The following is an 18,259-nucleotide window of genomic DNA, read 5'->3' on the forward strand; positions in this document are numbered from 1 at the left end:
CGGGCGTGAATTAACATATGCCTCCTCGTTAGCTGCTCTCCAGCGATTCTGTTCAGTTACAGCCTGTCACCCTCACCTCTAACGTACGCTGGCCCTGACATCATTCATTCTTACTCTGGATATAATCTCTCAATCTCATTCTTGCTCATAATTTTATTCTGAACTTTACTAGCTGGATAAGCCCCTAACATCCGGATGACCCACCTAATTTCCACCATTTTATATCAGAATCTCCCCTCTTCGCATGCTATGTTCGATCTTCCTATGCTCTCAAAGCTCCCCATGGCCGCACGGCCCTGGCTTGAGCCTGACCGTTCTACTACATTATAGATGGACAGTCAAAATCCAGGGAGCGTAGTGATCTCAGCTACTACTGACACCAAAGACGAGTCAAGTACCATATGAGGCCACAAACGATCCTGCCGTTCCTCAAGAGGTGAGCAGAGCTCAAAAACAGTGAATCCAGGCAGGTGGTTGTCCAGAGCGGGTGAGACTTCTCTGTGTGGGACATCATCTCCACTACAAGCCTGGGTCCCAAAGACAGTGCTTCCGTCCTCGGACGGGAATGGAAGGATCAAGGAAAGAGGACATGGATCAGAAAAGGTACGACATACAACACTCAGGTGGAGGGAAGGGTGAGGAAGGAGACTCCTACAGGAAAATGGGGAGAACAGGCAACGTGGGACTCAGTGCTGGGTATGAACTGTCACAGCTTAGCTGAGCTCCACCTGCATGGTCCAGCACCGTCTTCCCTGCAGGGTTCCACAGCTCCTGGGTTATAAGGGACACCGTGGTGAGACTCAGAAGGCAGAAGTGCGGCAGCCCTCGTGTTCTCACCACACTCAGAAGATCAATGCAGGGCTCAGGGGCGGGTGCAGCTTGTGCCCGCTGTCACTCTGTGCTTGCACACCATGCTGGCTCAGGGGTGGAACGAGCCCCCAAAATCTCCATCAGCTTATCTGATTCTCACACGAGATACTTGTGACTCAGAGAAGGCGCCAGCTTCCCCTGCAGTTCGCGGCATCCTCGAGGAGATGGAGGCTGGTGAGCAGTGAGGAGTCTGTGTGGACTCAGCTCACCCTCACGGCTTCCGTTCATCCCTGCTCTCCAGCACCTCCTGCCACCCTTTCTTCCTGACTGCGTGCCCTGCTGACGTCAGGCCTAGCACCCAAAATACAGAAGCAACAACCACACCTAACTTGCCTAACTAGCTCCTAAAATCAGATGAGGTCAAATCCTGATACTAAATTCCATATTCTCTACCATTCCCATGGTTCTGTTCCTCTGAGCCAACCCCAGCTCCAGGAAAAAAGCATGTTGAATATGAATAACCAACTGATTCTTAAATTGGAATATTTGTGAGTCTTACTTCCATTAGGCCTTAAGGTATACTAAGGACTAAACTATAAGATAAAGAATCATACTCATTGTTGAGTCAATAATCATTCATGATTTTATTAAACAAAAGTCTCTTTAGAGAACAGTAAGAGATTAATTCTCAGCTAACGGTCAACTGGAGAGAGGTGAGAGAGGTTACAATTTTTTTTTAATGCACAGATGTTGTTAATAACAAAATTAACCAGACAGATATATTTCAACAAATGCTTTTAATAATCAATCACTACGTTGCTTTAATACTCTGATGTTCTCATTAAATCAAAACTGGTTAACTAAAATGGTTATGTTTAAAAGATGCTCATATCATTTTTATGATCACTCCTGAAAATTTCTAGTAAAACACATTATATAAACTACTTTGGTAATGTACTCTAAATAGGATGACATAAAGCTTAGCTGAAGATCCACTATAATCAAAGGGCCAGAGAATGAAAATGAGAGAGAGAGAGAGAGAGAGAGAGAGAGAACACAAAAGTACACCAGAGCATGTGAGACAGAGAGAGAGAGAGAGACATAAAAGGGGAGAGAGACAGAGGGGGAAGCAAAGAGAAAATCATTTGGACACATAAACGAGCCTCAACAGATTTTAGCTGAAATATTTCATGGTATCACTGAGTATTACATTTATCCTTAACTCCAAAAGGAAATTTTGCAGGGCACTTTTGTGACCAAGAGAAAGAAAATATACTTTTGTGTTTACTTAGAATTTTTTTTGAACAAAAAAATGGTGACTTTTACTCCTATTTCTTCCAGAAAATGTGACACCATCATTCAAGGCCCAGGTCAAAGGTCACTTCACAAGTGAAGCCATCACCGGCTCCCTAGGTTTCATTATATATATTGTAGCACTAATCATATCAAATAGTAGTAACTCATTTGCCTGTCCCTGAGATGAAGAAGCCTTGAAAACAGGGTCTAAATATAATTTGGCTTTGTAGGCCTGTGTCTAACAAATAACATACTCTAAGATTACTAGATTCAATCAGACTACAGCATAGGTGTCATGATTAATTTAATGTATCAACTTGACTGGGCCACAGGGTGCCCACATTAAACATTATTTCTGAGTGTGCCTGGGAGGGTGTTTCTAGACGAGCTTGGCATTTGAATCAGTGGACTCAGTGAAGCAGATGGCCCTCCCCAGTGTGGGAGGCCATCGTCAAATCTGTTGAGGGTCTGAATAGAACCAAAAGTGGAGAAAGGGAAGATTAGTCCTTTCTCACCTGCTTAAGCTGGGACACTGGACTTCTCCTGGCCTTGGATTCACACCACCAGCTCCCCTGGTTCTCAGGCCTTTGGACTTGAACTGGAACTACACCACTGGATTTCCCAGGTCTCCAGCTTACAGATGGCAGATCATGGGACTTCTCAGTCTCCATAATCACATGAGCCAATTTTTACAATAAATTACATATATTATATATATATGTATATATACACACACATATATATGTGTGTATGCATATATATATATATATATATATATATCTCCTATTAGTTCTGTTTCTCTGGAGAACCCTGCCTAATACAAAATAAGCTGTCAACATTCTGTGAGGGAAATGAATAGCATGTGTACCAACCACTGGAGCATATCCAGTGAGTGCAAGGATTTTATATCCTCCGAGAGAAAGCCAGAGGTATCTATTTCTTAACAATACAGAGCAACAACTTAGAAGTCCCCAGTCAGATCCTGAAACTGGAAGCTGACATATTAAGTCAGAGACCCGGTCCGCTGGTATGCAGGTATGTTCCAGCAGTATCCTCAGTCCAAGGAAACGATATAGATACAATTACTGGTCTGAACAGCAAATTTTCCTAAAGCCAAATGGACATAATTAACGTGACTTAAAATGATGAAATGGCTATTTTAACGAGCACTTAGTAACTACCAGACAATATGTGAACGCTTTAGCACTTTACCACTTAACTTTCATGACGACTGTATGGACGAGACACTACTATCATCATCATCCACATAGCACTGGCGTGACAATGAGCTACAGAAGCAGGTGAAGCCCTGGCAGAGCTGGGATTGAAAGCCAGGAGGCCTGCATATAGAGCCAAGCTCTTAAACACGTCAGCAAGTTCAACAGTCTCCATGGGTCCCTTAAATGTACCTAAAATACTACCTATTAGAAACGGTGATGTTAAGGCATTTTTATACCCTTCCTTTAAAACTCGCTGAAAACTTTTAAAGCCAATTTAGAAAAAACAAACAAACAAACAGAGAAGAACTCCATCTTAAGTGAAAGTAAAAACAGTCAGAAACTCAGACTGCCAATCAAAACATACTCATCAAAGACTGTGAAATCTCGGAGTCCTCGGGGAACGGATACATACCTCCTCAGACCTGGAGCAATTTCCTAAAAGTGAAAATCACAGCGATGAAAGGCCTATCCAGTGAAAGCAGAGAAAGCGGTGCTAAGAGAGCAAACACACAGATGCAGCATTTTCTAGAGTCTAGCTCCATCATCCAGGGGGTCACTGAAGTGCCAGAAGTACAGGAGCCTTTGTCTCCAGAGGCTCTGCTGTACAACGGCAATTGAGGGAGGACTCTGGAAGTAACACCTTTATTTAGAGTATCTGAAATAAGAAACGCAAGACAAAGATTTGGACTCATCTAGCACATGCCCAAAACTGTTGGTGCCCCCGTCCACAATACTACCTGCCATACTGGAAACTACCGGCCCCATTCAAAGATGGGTAAAAACCAGAGAGAGGCCACAAGGGAACTGTGCATGAAAGCAGCAAATATTAAAAGCCAGAGAGAAATGTAAGCAAGAGGCCAGTGAAGAACAAACACCGCAGGAAGAATTACCCAAGGAAACAGATGAAGAATTTGGATAAATAGCACCACTTCACAGGCTCAAAAATAATAATGGTTCAAACAAAAGGGTCTTGCTTTAAAAGAAAATAATATTCAGGAAAGTACAGGGCTCAAATGATAAAATACAGGACATGTGAAACAGATGAAAGTAAGTAGACAGAGTTATGAAATACTACAGAGATGATAATTAACTCCAGGAACTAAAGAGTAACAAAGAATTTGACTGAAAAGATAGTAAGAAAAAATGTTGAATGGGAAAGCACAGTTAAGTGAAATAAAAACGTTAAAGGTGAAGACCACAGATACAAAACGCCAAGGAGAAACATTATACCTATCTTCAGGGTTACTAAACAAGAGAACAAATAGAAAAGACACCTTAAATATAATATTTAAATCTGAAGACATAAAAACAGGGTCTACTTCTCAGAGCTGAATGGGAGGATCCAAGAAAAACTGACACAGAATGGTAAAAACCAAGAAGCAAAACTGATGAAGTTACTGAACTTCTAGCTTACTAAAAATAGTCCATGGACATCTGAACAAAAAGCAAGACAAGAACAAGTGCAAAGACCAGTTTGCTTCAGCCTTCACAGTGACGCCAAATACCAGATGACAGTAAAGTAGTGTTTCCATATTTCTGAGAAAAATAAGAATTAATACTAATTGGCTTTGATAATTACAGTTAACAATCAGAAAATAAATGTTAATAAACCTAAGTTTTAAGAAGATAGTAAAACAAGAAGAGGGAAAAGAGAAATGTCATTAATTTACCCATCTTTCATAGCAACAAGTCAAAAGATGTTGCTTGAAGTTAAATTCAGTCATTAAAAAAAACCACAGAATTATCAGAACTCAAAGTTTTTTATTTTCTTTTTCTCTTAACTCTCAAATGAGAGCATCACTTTGGAGAAAGGACGTTAACTTGAAAATAATAAATTCCTTTGGTTTAAACTCAGCTTCTATTTCTTCCATTACATCAGAAGCAAACAAAAATAACTCTATATTAGAAATACAAAGTATAAATATGATCCTATTTTTGTAAAACCATCTCTCTTTACTTGTATATACGTACACAGAGATGCTGCAAATAACGCTCACCAAATGCTAATAGGTGTGGGACAGGGAGGTGATGGGACTTTGCATGTTTTAATGTTTTAAAATGAGCAATACATCATCTTTTCAAAGTATAAAGCCATTATTCTACTTCAATAACTGCATAATCTTTCTCAAATCCCTGTATATCATTTTGTTCTCGTATCCCAGGTCTAAGAAATCAGACACCCAAGGATGATGGGACTTGACCAAAGAATGACCTCACGCAGGACTATATTTTAATAAATATGCTATACACCTACTAGTTTGGATCATTATCACATCTACTGATTAGGCTCAATAAAAGGAATAACTTTTAATATAACTAGATATGCCTGGAAACAGGATGAACTGCCACATGCAGTAGGAAATTCCAAGCAGTACTCAAGATACAGCGCTGAAGTAACCAACCAACTCTTATGGAAAGACAGCCATGTACCAAGCACAGATTGGAGTCAATGACCTTTGTGGGCACTTCCAATTCTGAAGATACTTGACTTTGTGATGTGACGTCATACAACAAAGTCATGAATCTCTGTCTTATGCTGTATAAATAATAGTAGCAAGCACGACCCATACTTTTAGAACTCTACAGCTCTGAATTACTTTCATAAATATGTCATATTTTCTTTCACCCCATAACAATTCTTGAAATAGGTAGGACAGGTGTTATTAGTTCCACTTGGCACTTGAGAAAATTAAAATTCAGCAAGAAGTCACTGGTCCAAGATCATACAGGCAGAGAATTGCAGAGCGAAGACTTGACTTTTTGTGATTCCATGTTTACTGCCCAGGCAGCTACTCTACATAAATGCATAGTGGCCTACCGCTGACAATATATTTCACTTACATCAACTGGGGCTTTCTCAACAACTATGCCTACTTAGCTCAAAATGGAAGAAAGGCTGGATTGTTGCTATTACAGTCTTTCTACCTTGAGTGAAGAAAGAGCCTTGAAACTTCATGGAAAAGAAATTTAAAGTAACCACCCTATATATGCCCATCGCTATGAAGCAAACTTTTTTTCTGTAGGGAATTAAAGATGTCCCAGAAAGGCCTGCTATCGTCCTCTTGCTTTCCAAATCCAAAAAAGGAAAACTTACCCACTGTTAACGCTGAATGGTTTAAGCAGCTGTTCATCAGAGGTAGTCACAGAGCAAAAGTTTGAACATGAACTCTGATAAGCTGGACTAATGTATATGCATGCATATGTTTTGGACACCTGCTCTAAACCAGCTGTTGAGAGCACTTGGGAAACATACTGAAATGGATGGAAAACAATGGAGCAAAGCCAGGTTTGCGGAGTCAGGTCCACAAACATTCACAATGAGAGCAACTGCTAAAATATGTTAAAGAGCACATAGACAAGGTTTTATGCCGATATATGTGAATAGAAAATAATGGATAACTGGAATCTTTTTAGAACTTATTTAATGTTATCTAATGGCAAATGGTAAAGCAACAAATTCAAGTGCAATGAAATGGAGTAAAAGAAAGAACTTAAAAACTGAGTAAAGAACTCAGTTTTTTTTTTAAGTAAAGAAAGAACTTAAAAACTGCGTGTGTGTGTGAATATATACACACACACATATTTTGATAAAAATATATTTATATACTGTATTTATATATTATTAATTGATTGATTGACTGGTTGAAAGAGGAGATGAAGACAGCACCTGAAAATAAGACTATTGATATGGCCACAAAGTAAATTTTACAAATGCTATTTAGGCTGTTTAAATATTAGAGCACAGCAGAAGGCACAGCATGATATTCTGTGGCTCTTGGCAAGATTTTATCACCGCTGGCAAACTGGAAATGTACAAAATAGTTTTAAGAGCCATATTCAAATCCCTTTTCAGTTATGTAGACAGTGGCAATGTTGCATCCACTGCTGACATTCTAAAAACGTCATCTTAAAACTGACCTTGGGAATATACGTGAAATATAGAAGAGATAAATTTCCAAACTGCAATTTTCTCTCTGAATCAGACCTTACTAAAACTAACAACACCTGATTCAAGCAGGTTTAAAAACAAGCATCAATGTACTCTTTGTTCTAAGGCATCTATAACTGAAAACACAGATTGAGAAATATAAGGAACAGCAAGAAGAAAAACATAATTCATTGGGACAAACACATTAAGTGAAATACTCACTGCTCCTTCCTCTATAAAGACTTCTGAACTCATGAATTATGAGCTATGAGGCACAATCATTTAGAATGAATCACACATAATATATTATACTTAATCAAGATAATAGTTTCAGTCTACCCTCAGGGTAAGTATTAACACAAAGATTCTCTTCGCGATAATCTTCACTTGTCATAAAATTAGTTACAGAGCAATGACACTGTCAAAATGTATAAACTTACAAGGCTGACACTGATCCATTCAAACATAAAAATTTAATTACAAATGAACAAAAACATAAATATAAGATCAACATCATACATAAGAAAAGGGATAAGTACTTTCTGCATGATAATGAGTGAAGGTTTCCATGTTTACACAGCAATGAGTCAGGAAAATTTGAATTTACTACATTTGCCCTATTTGTCTTAAGGAGTATAGAAAATTGTTTAACGTTACATTATACATGAAATTATCAATGGTTTGCTGGAGCTAGCTCATCTCCAGCTCATGAGAGCCAATTGTTAAATTTTAAGGAATCTTGCAAGCTCTTTGTTAAACCATTGAAACCAGCAGTAGTGGGAATATTTACACCATGGGAATTGACAAATATTACAGATCAGGCCTCCCCACCCCATGCCCTAGAGCCAGTTTACTAGCACACCACTAATCCATATACAAATAAGTACGCAGTACAATTAATTCTCACAAAGTAAATGTACCCATATAGGTAATACTGAGATCATAAAAAAGAACATTACCCAGAAATCTACCTTGTATCATCTCTGAATCAAAACTCCCTCTAGAGGGCTAAAAACTTTCCAGAAACAAATACAACAAAGGAGAAATTTTAGCAAGGAAAAAAGAAAGGCTTTTTTTTTTTTTTAAGATGCCACATACATGTAAAATCATACAGTATTTGCCTTTGTCTTTATTTCACTTAGTATAATGCCTTCAAGGTCCATCCACGTTGTCACAAATGGTAGGAGTTCCTCATTTTTTATGACTGAATAATACCCCACTGTGTATATATACCACATCTTATTTATCTTTTCATCTGTTGACAGACAGGTTGTTTCCATGTCTTGGCTACTATAAATAATGCTGCAATGATCATGGGGGTACAGGTATCTCTTCAAGTTAGTGTTTTCATTACCTTTGGATATACTCCCAGAAGTGGAACTGCTGGATCATATGGTAGTTCTGTTTGTAATTTTTTGAGGATCTTCCATAATGTTTTCCACAGTGGCTGCACCAATTTACAATCCCACCAACCAGTGCACAAGGATTCCCTTTTCTCCACATCCATGTCAGCATTATCTCTTATCTTTTTAATTGTGGCCACTCTAACAAGTGTGAGGTGATATGTCATTTCTCTGATGACTAGTGATATTGAGCATCTTTTTATGTTCCTGGCATTTCAGATATCTTCTTTGGAGAAATGTCTATTCAGACTTAGGACCATTATTTTATTCAGTTATTTGGGGGTTTTTGCTATTGAGTAGTACGAGCACCTTCTACTCGGGGATATTAACCCCTTATCAGATACACAGTTTGCAAATATTTTTTTCCCATTCTGTAGGTTGTCTTTTCATTTTGTTGATGGTTTCCTTTGCTGTGAAGAAACTTTTTAGCTTGATGTAGTCCCACTTGTTTATTTTTTATTTTGTTGCTTGTACTTTAGGTGTCATATCCAAAACATCATTACCAAGACCTATGTCAAGAAGCTTTGTTCCTGTACTTTCTTGTAGCAGTTTCATGGTATCAGGTCCTACATTTAAGTCTTTAATCTATGTTGACTTAAGTTTTGTAAGTGGTGTAAGATATGGGTCCAATTTCATTCTTTCATACATGTATATCCAATTATCCCGGTACGATTTATTGAAGAGACTGCCTTTTCTCCATTGAGTATTCTTGGCTCCCTTGTCAAATATTAGTTGACCATATATGTTTGGGTTTATTTCTGGGCTCTCGATTCTGTTCCATTGGTCTATTTGTTAGTTTTTTTCCTACCAGTACCATACTGTTTTGATGACTATAACTTTATAGTACAGCTTGAAATCAGAAAGTGTGATGTGACATCTCCCATTTTTTGTTTCTCAGGATTTCTTTGGCTATTCAAGGTCGTCTGTGGTTCCATATGAATTTTAGAAATGTTTTTTCCTACTTCTGTAAAATACATAATTGGAATCTTGATATGGATTGCACTGAATCTACAGATGGCTTTCAGTCATATTAACATTTTAACAATATTAATTCTTCCAATCCATGAACATGAGGTACCTCTCCATTTATTTGTGTTTTCTTCAATTTCTTTCATCAATGTCCTGTAGTTTTCAGCATAGAGATCTCCTAAAATGTATTCTTTTTCATCTCCTTAAATTTATTCCTAAGTACCTTACTGTGTTTGATGCTATTGTAAATTGAATCAATTTATTCCTTTTTCAGAAACTTTGCTGTTAGCGTATAGAAACGCTACTGATTTTTGTTTTGTTGATTTTGTATCTTGCAACTTTACTGAATTCATTGATCATATCTATCAGTTTTTTTGGTTGAGTCTTTAAAATTTTTTATGTATAAAACCATGCCATCTGCAAATAAAGACAATTTTACATCTTCCTCTGCAATTCTGATAACTTTTTTCTTCTTCTTACATGATTGCTCTAGCTAGGACTTCCAGTATTATGTTGAATAGAAGTGGTGAGAACGGACACTCTTGTCTTGTTCTCGATCTTAGAGGAAAAGCTTTTGTACTTCCACCATTGAGTATATTAGCTGTGGGCTTGTCACATATGGCCTTTATTATGTTGAGATATGTTCCTTCTAGGCCTAACTTGTTAAGACTTTTTATCATGAATGGATGCTGAATTGGAAGAAGGCAATTTCAAGTGAAAGATATAATCTGGAAAATCATTTGTAAGTATCTGTGAAGGTGGGCTCGCAGAAAAAGACATGATGTACATTTATTTGAAGGTAGCAGGAGCAATGGGGGAAGGAAAATATGAAACTGTATGTGTTGTGCAGCTATATAAAGAGTTATGAGGCACACGCCTCTGTACTAGACTTTATGAAATAGAAATGGTTTAACATATTGTCATTTTCTTAGTATTAATTTATGATGTTTATATTATGACCAGTATGAAGTACACAAAAAGTTCAAATAAATACTACAAAGTGATAGCCAGCACTTGATTATTGTTGAAATTCCCAGGATTTTCTTACCCTCTAACTTACACCAGTATTTGTCTGTGAAAAACCAAAGTTAAAAGCCTTTCATAATCAGCCTATGTCCTTGATGAAAGCCAAGACTGCAGCTGCAAAGAGGACAGCACTGACAGCAATCATATACCATAGAGCACTAGGATTAGGCTTAGGCTTGTGGTAGGAATTGATACATATTAAACAAAATCTGGCTTTTTTTTTTTTTTTGTCCCAGTGATCAGTTGTATCAAGTGGTTTTCCATTTTTTAATTATCATCTGAAAGTTGATTCTTAAACCAGCTTCAGTTCCCGAAACTGACAACAGCTAGACTTGCACAAAGAAGGGCTGCCTCTTTATAATTTTTTTAAATATATTTAAGGGTTTAAAAACAAAAATTAGGGCTTCCCTGGTGGCGCAGTGGTTGGGAGTCCGCCTGCCAATGCAGGGGACGCGGCTTCGTGCCCCGGTCCGGGAAGATCCCACATGCCGTGGAGCGGCTGGGCCCGTGAGCCATGGCCGCTGAGCCTGCGCGTCCAGAGCCTGCGCTCCGCAACGGGAGAGGCCACAACAGTGAGAGGCCCGCATACCGCAAAAAAAAAAAAAAATTACACTTTATAGATAGATGAATGTCTCTAACCATTGACCTCTGTCTCACAGTCAGACAAAGAAGTGCTCTAATGAGAATAACTGCCCAAAATTAATGTTCAAAATAGGACTGCCACTGCAATTATACAGTTTGACTAACCAACCTTTATTGTTTTCCTCTTCATATGGATATTCATTCATCCATTTGTTTCTAGAGTCACATTGATCCTGCAAGAAAAGCACACACAAACAAACCAAATAATTAGAACCAATAAGGGGTTAATATCCAAAATATATAAACAGCTCATACAACTCAACATCAAAAAATAACCCAATTAAAAAATGGGCAGAAGATCTGAATAGACATTTTTCCTAAGAGGACATGCAGATGGCCAACAGGCACATAAAGATGCTCAACATCACTAATCACCAGGGAAATGCAAATCAAAACCACAATGAAATATCACCTCACACCTGTCAGAATGACTATCACCAAAAAGAACACAAATAACAAATGTTGGCAAGGATGTGGAGAAAAAGGAACCCTCATACACTGTTGGTGGGAATGTAAATTGGTGCAGCCACTGCGGTAAACAGCATGGAGGTTCCCCAAAGAACTAAAAATAGAACTACCATATGACCCAGTAATTCCACTCCTGGATATATATCTGAAAAAAAAAAGAAAAACACTAATTCAAAAAGATACGCTAACCCCAACGTTCATAGCAGCATTATTTACAATTGCTAAGATATGGAAGCAACCTAAGTGTCCAACAACAGATGAATGGATAAAGAAGATGGGCTATACATACACAATGGAATACTACTCAGCCATAAAGAATGGAATTTTTTCATTTGTAACAACATGGATGGACTTGGAGGCTATTATGCTAAGTGAAATAAATCAGATAGAGAAAGACTGTATGGTATCACTTACATGTGGAATCTAAATAATACAACAACCTAGTGAAGATAACAAAAAAGAAGCAGACTCGCAGATAAAGAGAACAAACTAGTGGTTACCAGTGGGGAGAGGGAAGTAGGGAGAGGCAACGTAGGAGTAGGGGAGTAAGGGGTACAAACTATTAGGTATACAATAAGCTACAAGGATATGTTGTAGAACGCAGGGAAAATAGCCAATACGTTATAACTATAAATGGATTATAATCTTTAAAAATTGTGAATCACTATATCCTACACCTGTAACTTATGTAATATCATACGTCAGCTATACTTCAATTTTAAAAAATGAGAAAAAAGTTCCACATGTTGGTAACATTCTTCCACTGGAGGAAAGAAAAAGAAAACCTTAATTCTGCAATTTTTGAAGCTCTTGATTAGTGGAGTGACACAATAAAAGTAATAGCTGATGAACAGTTTTGGTTTTTGCTTCCTCTTTAGCAGCCATGTAAAGGGCAAAATGGAGAAATGAAGAAACAGAGGCAGAAACTCCAGCTATGACACTATGACAGATCCTGGGCACAAGATATGAAAATCTGTATAAAAGATAAGGGAAGGAGGGGAGAAAAAGAAAGGCATGCAACAGGGAGAGAAGGCTGGGGAGAAAATGGCAGAAACTGCTTTAGAAGTAAATTTAATGTAAGAAAGAGAAGTCACAAATGTTCCGGCTGGAGCAGTTGGCTCTATTATTCTTAGCAACTAAGAGATTGTTAAAGGAATGCTGTTCTCCCTCTTTATAGCTGATACAAATGTGCAGAACAACTAACATGAATACTTTTGGGTGGCTCCATGTTATCCAATACCCAAGTAACTTTTTAGAAACTGGTCTAAGATATGTCACTCAAAAATTAAACAAATACCAAGTAAATATTTATGTGATTTCTGAAAGCTTCCAAATCCCCAACACCATTTGGATCTCACCAAATAGAATTAAATATTGCTGTATTGGAGAGTTCTGATTACAATACACCATTTGCCCCATTTGGATAGATCTTAAAAGTCCTCCTATTTATTCTCTCTCAGTATTATGTAACTTGCTTCAGAATTTCCATTTCATGAGGCAAATTTTCTTTGGCATTCAGTTAAGCCAGCTTATTAGGCACAGTTGACTTTTTTTTTTTCATTTGGAATTACACTCAAGAGGGGACACGCCTTGGAGTTCTCAGCAGCACCCATTCTGTGCCAATGTCTACACAGGCAGTATCCAGCCAGGTCTCCTTTGTATGTGTTTCCATACATTTGAACAGAAAAAAGAGTTCACTCACTCATAAAGCCTTAAATGAAATGTACCAGAATGTACATGTTCCATGGGCTTGGCCTGTAAGATGATGTGGTCTTTCAATTTATTCCAGTTTCAACCCAATCAATTGATCAGTCAGTCAATGACTCTCCCTCCCTCCCTCCCTCCCTCCTTCCATCTCTCCCTCTATGTCTATATTGATATAGATACATCTCTTACGACTCAAAACACATCCCCTAAAATATAGTACAGCTTTCACCACTACTAGAAATGCCACTAAGAAGCAATGGAACATAAATACAATATTTTAATATGACAGTGGTGAAATATTCTCTTGAAATTCAGAGGATAACTCTTCTATTTTACATTATGAAACCATAATAGGGTACCCCATGAAAGAACTAAAAAGTCATCTAAAACACCATGTTCTTATCAAAATACGTCTTGTCCTTTCTATTCTTCAAAATATATCTCAATCAATCAGTTTCCACTTCTCAGCAGAATGTACCAGGTACTCCAAAACTGGTTTCAATCTTACATTCTGGTTCTATAATTTTTTTTCACACTTTAATAAACCATGAGAATTTTTACATGACACTCAACTTATTAATGCTTCTCCCTAAATTCATAATACTCCATTGTAGGGATACAGTATTATTTACTCCCTCATTTTTGTCTACTAGTTTATTATGTTTTACTATTACTGATAACACATATCCTTCTACGTAAATCTTGGACACAAGGACCTCTGCTAGCCTGGAGGATGCCTTTGGACAATTAGAAAGGATGCCCTCTCTGGGAAGACACAGACAGACTCTAATCAGGAGGTGGGGCCTGGCCAGGGAAGCCTAGTGTAGATTTCCACGACTCACCCCTCAGTCAAGCATCCATATCCTACACCACTGTACTTAGCTGCCCTGTCTGCACCTTTAATTACCTTAATTGCCTTAGAATATAGCTATATAAGTATAATTACTGGATCATAATAATATGAACTTTTTTCACTCTTTCAAAATATATTACCCAAATTGCTTTTTATACAGACTACACCAATTTATATTCCCACCAGAAGAAGCTTTTTATACAGACTACACCAATTTATATTCCCACCAGAAGAAGCTTTTTATACAGACTACACCAATTTATATTCCCACCAGAAGAAGCTGTACCTGCAAACCTAGTTGTATTACCATCTATTGTCCAATACACAGCCCATTGCCCAGCAAACTTTAGGAGATAAAATAAAGGTTTGTCAAATGAATAAGAGAAGCTAATGATAAAAACAAAAGAAAAATAAACTCCCTTTATATCAATTGTGTGGATATTTCTTAACCAAGTAACTAGGGCCTTAATTATATAATTTGTATTTTTTTGATGCAATTAAGCTACAGACCACAATAAACATTAAATGTTGTGAATTATACATAACACAACATCACACATTTTTACAGCATTTGGGGATTTACCAAGTATCCTAATGATAATATTTGTTCTGCAAGTAGTTCTGTGAGTTGAGCACATGAGCATTTTAAGACCCATTTGACAAAAAAAAAAAAAAAAGATCCATTTGACAGTGACGATCAGAGGTTAATTTCCTATGCAACGAGTCAGATAATGGTGGGGTCCTTTTAAAACCCCTGAGTTAGTCCCAAATGTTAGTGGACGGCTCTTTGTATATATCTCTGTAACTACCTATAATTTAAATGTACACCTCAGTATGTTTTAAACCTGGGGACAGCTTGGTACAATGCTAACTTCTGTTTTCCATTCAGTTGAAGCTGTTCAAAGCACTCAAGGTCATCTTTTGCTCTGTAGCACCCACCCCACAGAAAACGAAGACACAGTTTAGGATTGAGAAGACCTGTCCCCAGTTTCACCTCTGTCATCTACTGGCTCTGTGACCTTAAAAACCTCAATCAACCTCTCTGAGGCCCAACTTCCGTCTCCACAGAAGCAAGGATAATACCTGTTTTACCTACCCGATATACCCTAACTGAAGTAATGTCTATACAACAATCTGCACTAACATATACGTAAGCACACGTAAGATTTATCACTCTTTAATCAATGGACAGATATTAAACAGGAAAACAACAGAATTTCCCCAAATTAAGACCACAAGATAGAATAGATGAAGCTCCAATTTTATTCATGCTAAGGGACCTTTGGGTTGTTCCCCAAATTCCCATCAAAACCAAACCACGATATAAAATAGGAAATTGGCACATTTCCAATAACAGTTATCATCAATTTCCTAATTAAAAGATTATTTAACTCTGCCAAATAGGTTTGTGAAATTATCCAGTAAATCTTCCCTAAGTACCGAAGTTCTAAAGGGCAGAGTCCTCATCAAAAAACTCATCACACGTGTTTTGGTCCTCACTTTCCTGGCTCCAAAAATGATTCTCAATTGTCAGGTGAAGAAAAGCAAAGGGTTAGTTAGTAGTCACTTATTCCAATATGAAAAACATTAGAAATAACAAAAGGCATAAAATATTGTATTTTAGAAAGAATTTTAGATTTACTTTTAAACAAAAATATCGCTGCCTGGAACCACTGGTAAATACTGGTTTGTTTTTCTTTTAGTGGATAGTCTGGAGAAATTCTACTTACACCTGTTTCTCTCTTCAGTAGCTATAAGCAATAGAGAATGATTGTCCAAACTCTTCACTTTCTAACTCTTGTTTTCTTCCCTAAAATTTCCACTTGGTCAGCCAGCTTCCATAAGAATTCAAAGAGAGTATCCTGGATAACAGAAATGACCTTGGCCGGAATGAAAGTGGATGCTATCCTCCTTAATGAATAAGGAGTTACTTCGGAATAACTACCTCAGAGTACAGGCATTACATTACCCTCTAGTAACAGGCTCTTCATCACATCTTAAATGATCTATTATGTTCTCAATCTTTAAAGGCTAGTGTTTAACACATTCAAAATACTTCAGGACCCATAAGTACACTTGTTGCTGGTTCCTCTGATAATCCCTTTATGTATCTTTAAGCAGAGACACAGAAACACATTTTAAAAGTGTTTACAGACATCTGACTAGTCAGGGTATACCACTCTGCCCACAGGTAGTTTAGTTTGCTCTGTTTCAAATAATTGAATCCTGATGCCGGTATAGCAATCCCATTTGGAATTCCGTCTTCTGGATTCAACTTTACAAATCACTACTTCATTAGTTGTGATCTTGTGTTTTCAAGTGCTGATTTAAAAAAAAAAAAGCCAAGTAATAAACGTGTAATATACCTATTCAATTCAGTTACCACAACTTTTAAAGCTGATTAGGGAACTCACTGGCAGGCCTGTACATTTCAGTCTGAGATATATAACAGGATCCATGTTGGCCTTACTCTGTACCAAGGTTTCTGATATATAAGTTGCCTTTTTTTATTGAAAGTTATCTCTGTTTCATCTGTCGTGGTGAGTTATCTTGGGAACTGAAAATGTTTGAAGGTTAATCTAAATATTTCAGGAGATAAATGCAAATCTAAGCTCTACATTTTCATAACTATTTTGACTTAAAATGAAAAGAGACACTAAAGACACAAAGCAGTAAGCTTGTTGCTAGGTGACAGGTGACACCTACAGTATCTCTTCTGAACCTGTACAGCATGAGACATCTTACTGCTGAGAAAAGACACACGGATTTCCATGGCACACACATCATTCTCTGTAGAGAAGCAAACTAATGTTCAGGTATTTTTAAATATAGGCCACAGGTAGTCAGGAAATTACATCTGTATGAATATGTGATTTTAGATATGCCCCTCACAATAAACAGAAAAGGATAGCTCTTTATTTTCCATTTTGAGTAGATGTGGCTCTATAATCTAAATAACATCTACATATGAAATACATATAATTTTCATGACTCGTGAATAAAGATTAAAGAGTGATAATTTTTCTTTGTATCCCACTTCGGAATTTTCACACTTTTCATAGAGATCACTTCAACTAGGGTAGGCAGAATCCATAGAGAAAGCATATCCTGATAAAAAGGAACCCAATTTGTATTAAATTTATTAATACAAGAACATCATAGCAAAGATCTGATGAATGCAAAAAGAAAAGCACAAAAAGCCTCAATGTAGATTATTTCCTGGACATATTTTATAATTACACACCTAACTTTGTAGCATTACCTCCCTTCCTGAGACAAAAACCCAGGCACCAAGTTCCAACCCCTCCTTTACTCATCAGGCAATCCAAATGATGATATGGAAACGCCAAGGACGGTTTTATGCCCAGAATTGGGACCTCACATGAATGAATGGTATGTTCCACTCCCATTAGAAAGGTGGTACTGATGGTCACGAAAAAGATCCAGGCATGAACGCCAGACAGAATGAACACCAGCTTTAACATCTGGGGTCATATAACTTGGGGCAGGTTGCTTCACCTTATGTACTCCCTTTCCTGAATTTATTAAACTGGTAACATAAAACCTTGTGGGGTGCACTGAAAAGGAGAATGTAGACAATGTATCTACCACACTACCTGGCACATACTAGTTACTCAGCAAATGTCAGTCCCGCCCCTACTCGCTACGTTTATCATCAAGTGTCCAATCTCCTATTTCCACTTAAACTTTCCTGAGAACTAGGAACCAGCAATGACCTACTCTGGCCCAAGTTCTACTTCCTCGATACCACCTTCAACCATGAGAGTGTGTCTCTTACAGGAAGATCCTGGGAATACAAAGACGACAGGATCTCCACTCTAGGGTATCACAGTACAGCACCCATTAGGAGAGTTCAATGATGTAACAGCTAACAGAAATAGAAGAAAGGGAATTCAAGGTCATTAATAACCCATAT

The 18,259-nt window shown here is 37.6% G+C and overlaps 1 protein-coding gene across 4 annotated transcripts in view; it reads right to left on the reverse strand.

The window, feature by feature from the left end:
• Window positions 1-18,259, reverse strand: part of KLF12 (KLF transcription factor 12) — a 440,360-nt gene that overhangs the window by 287,082 nt on the left and 135,019 nt on the right. For all 4 annotated transcript variants that reach the window (XM_024753929.1, XM_024753927.1, XM_024753928.1 and 1 more), the window contains exon 2: window positions 11,404-11,467. In XM_024753929.1, the coding sequence (XP_024609697.1) occupies window positions 11,404-11,436 (33 nt within the window). In that variant the 5' untranslated portion in view covers window positions 11,437-11,467. The remainder of the gene's footprint in view (window positions 1-11,403; window positions 11,468-18,259) is intronic.

The sequence above is a fragment of the Neophocaena asiaeorientalis genome, unplaced genomic scaffold (genome assembly GCF_003031525.2).
Source record: "Neophocaena asiaeorientalis asiaeorientalis breed wild unplaced genomic scaffold, Neophocaena_asiaeorientalis_V1.1 scaffold212, whole genome shotgun sequence".
Lineage (NCBI taxonomy): Eukaryota > Metazoa > Chordata > Mammalia > Artiodactyla > Phocoenidae > Neophocaena > Neophocaena asiaeorientalis.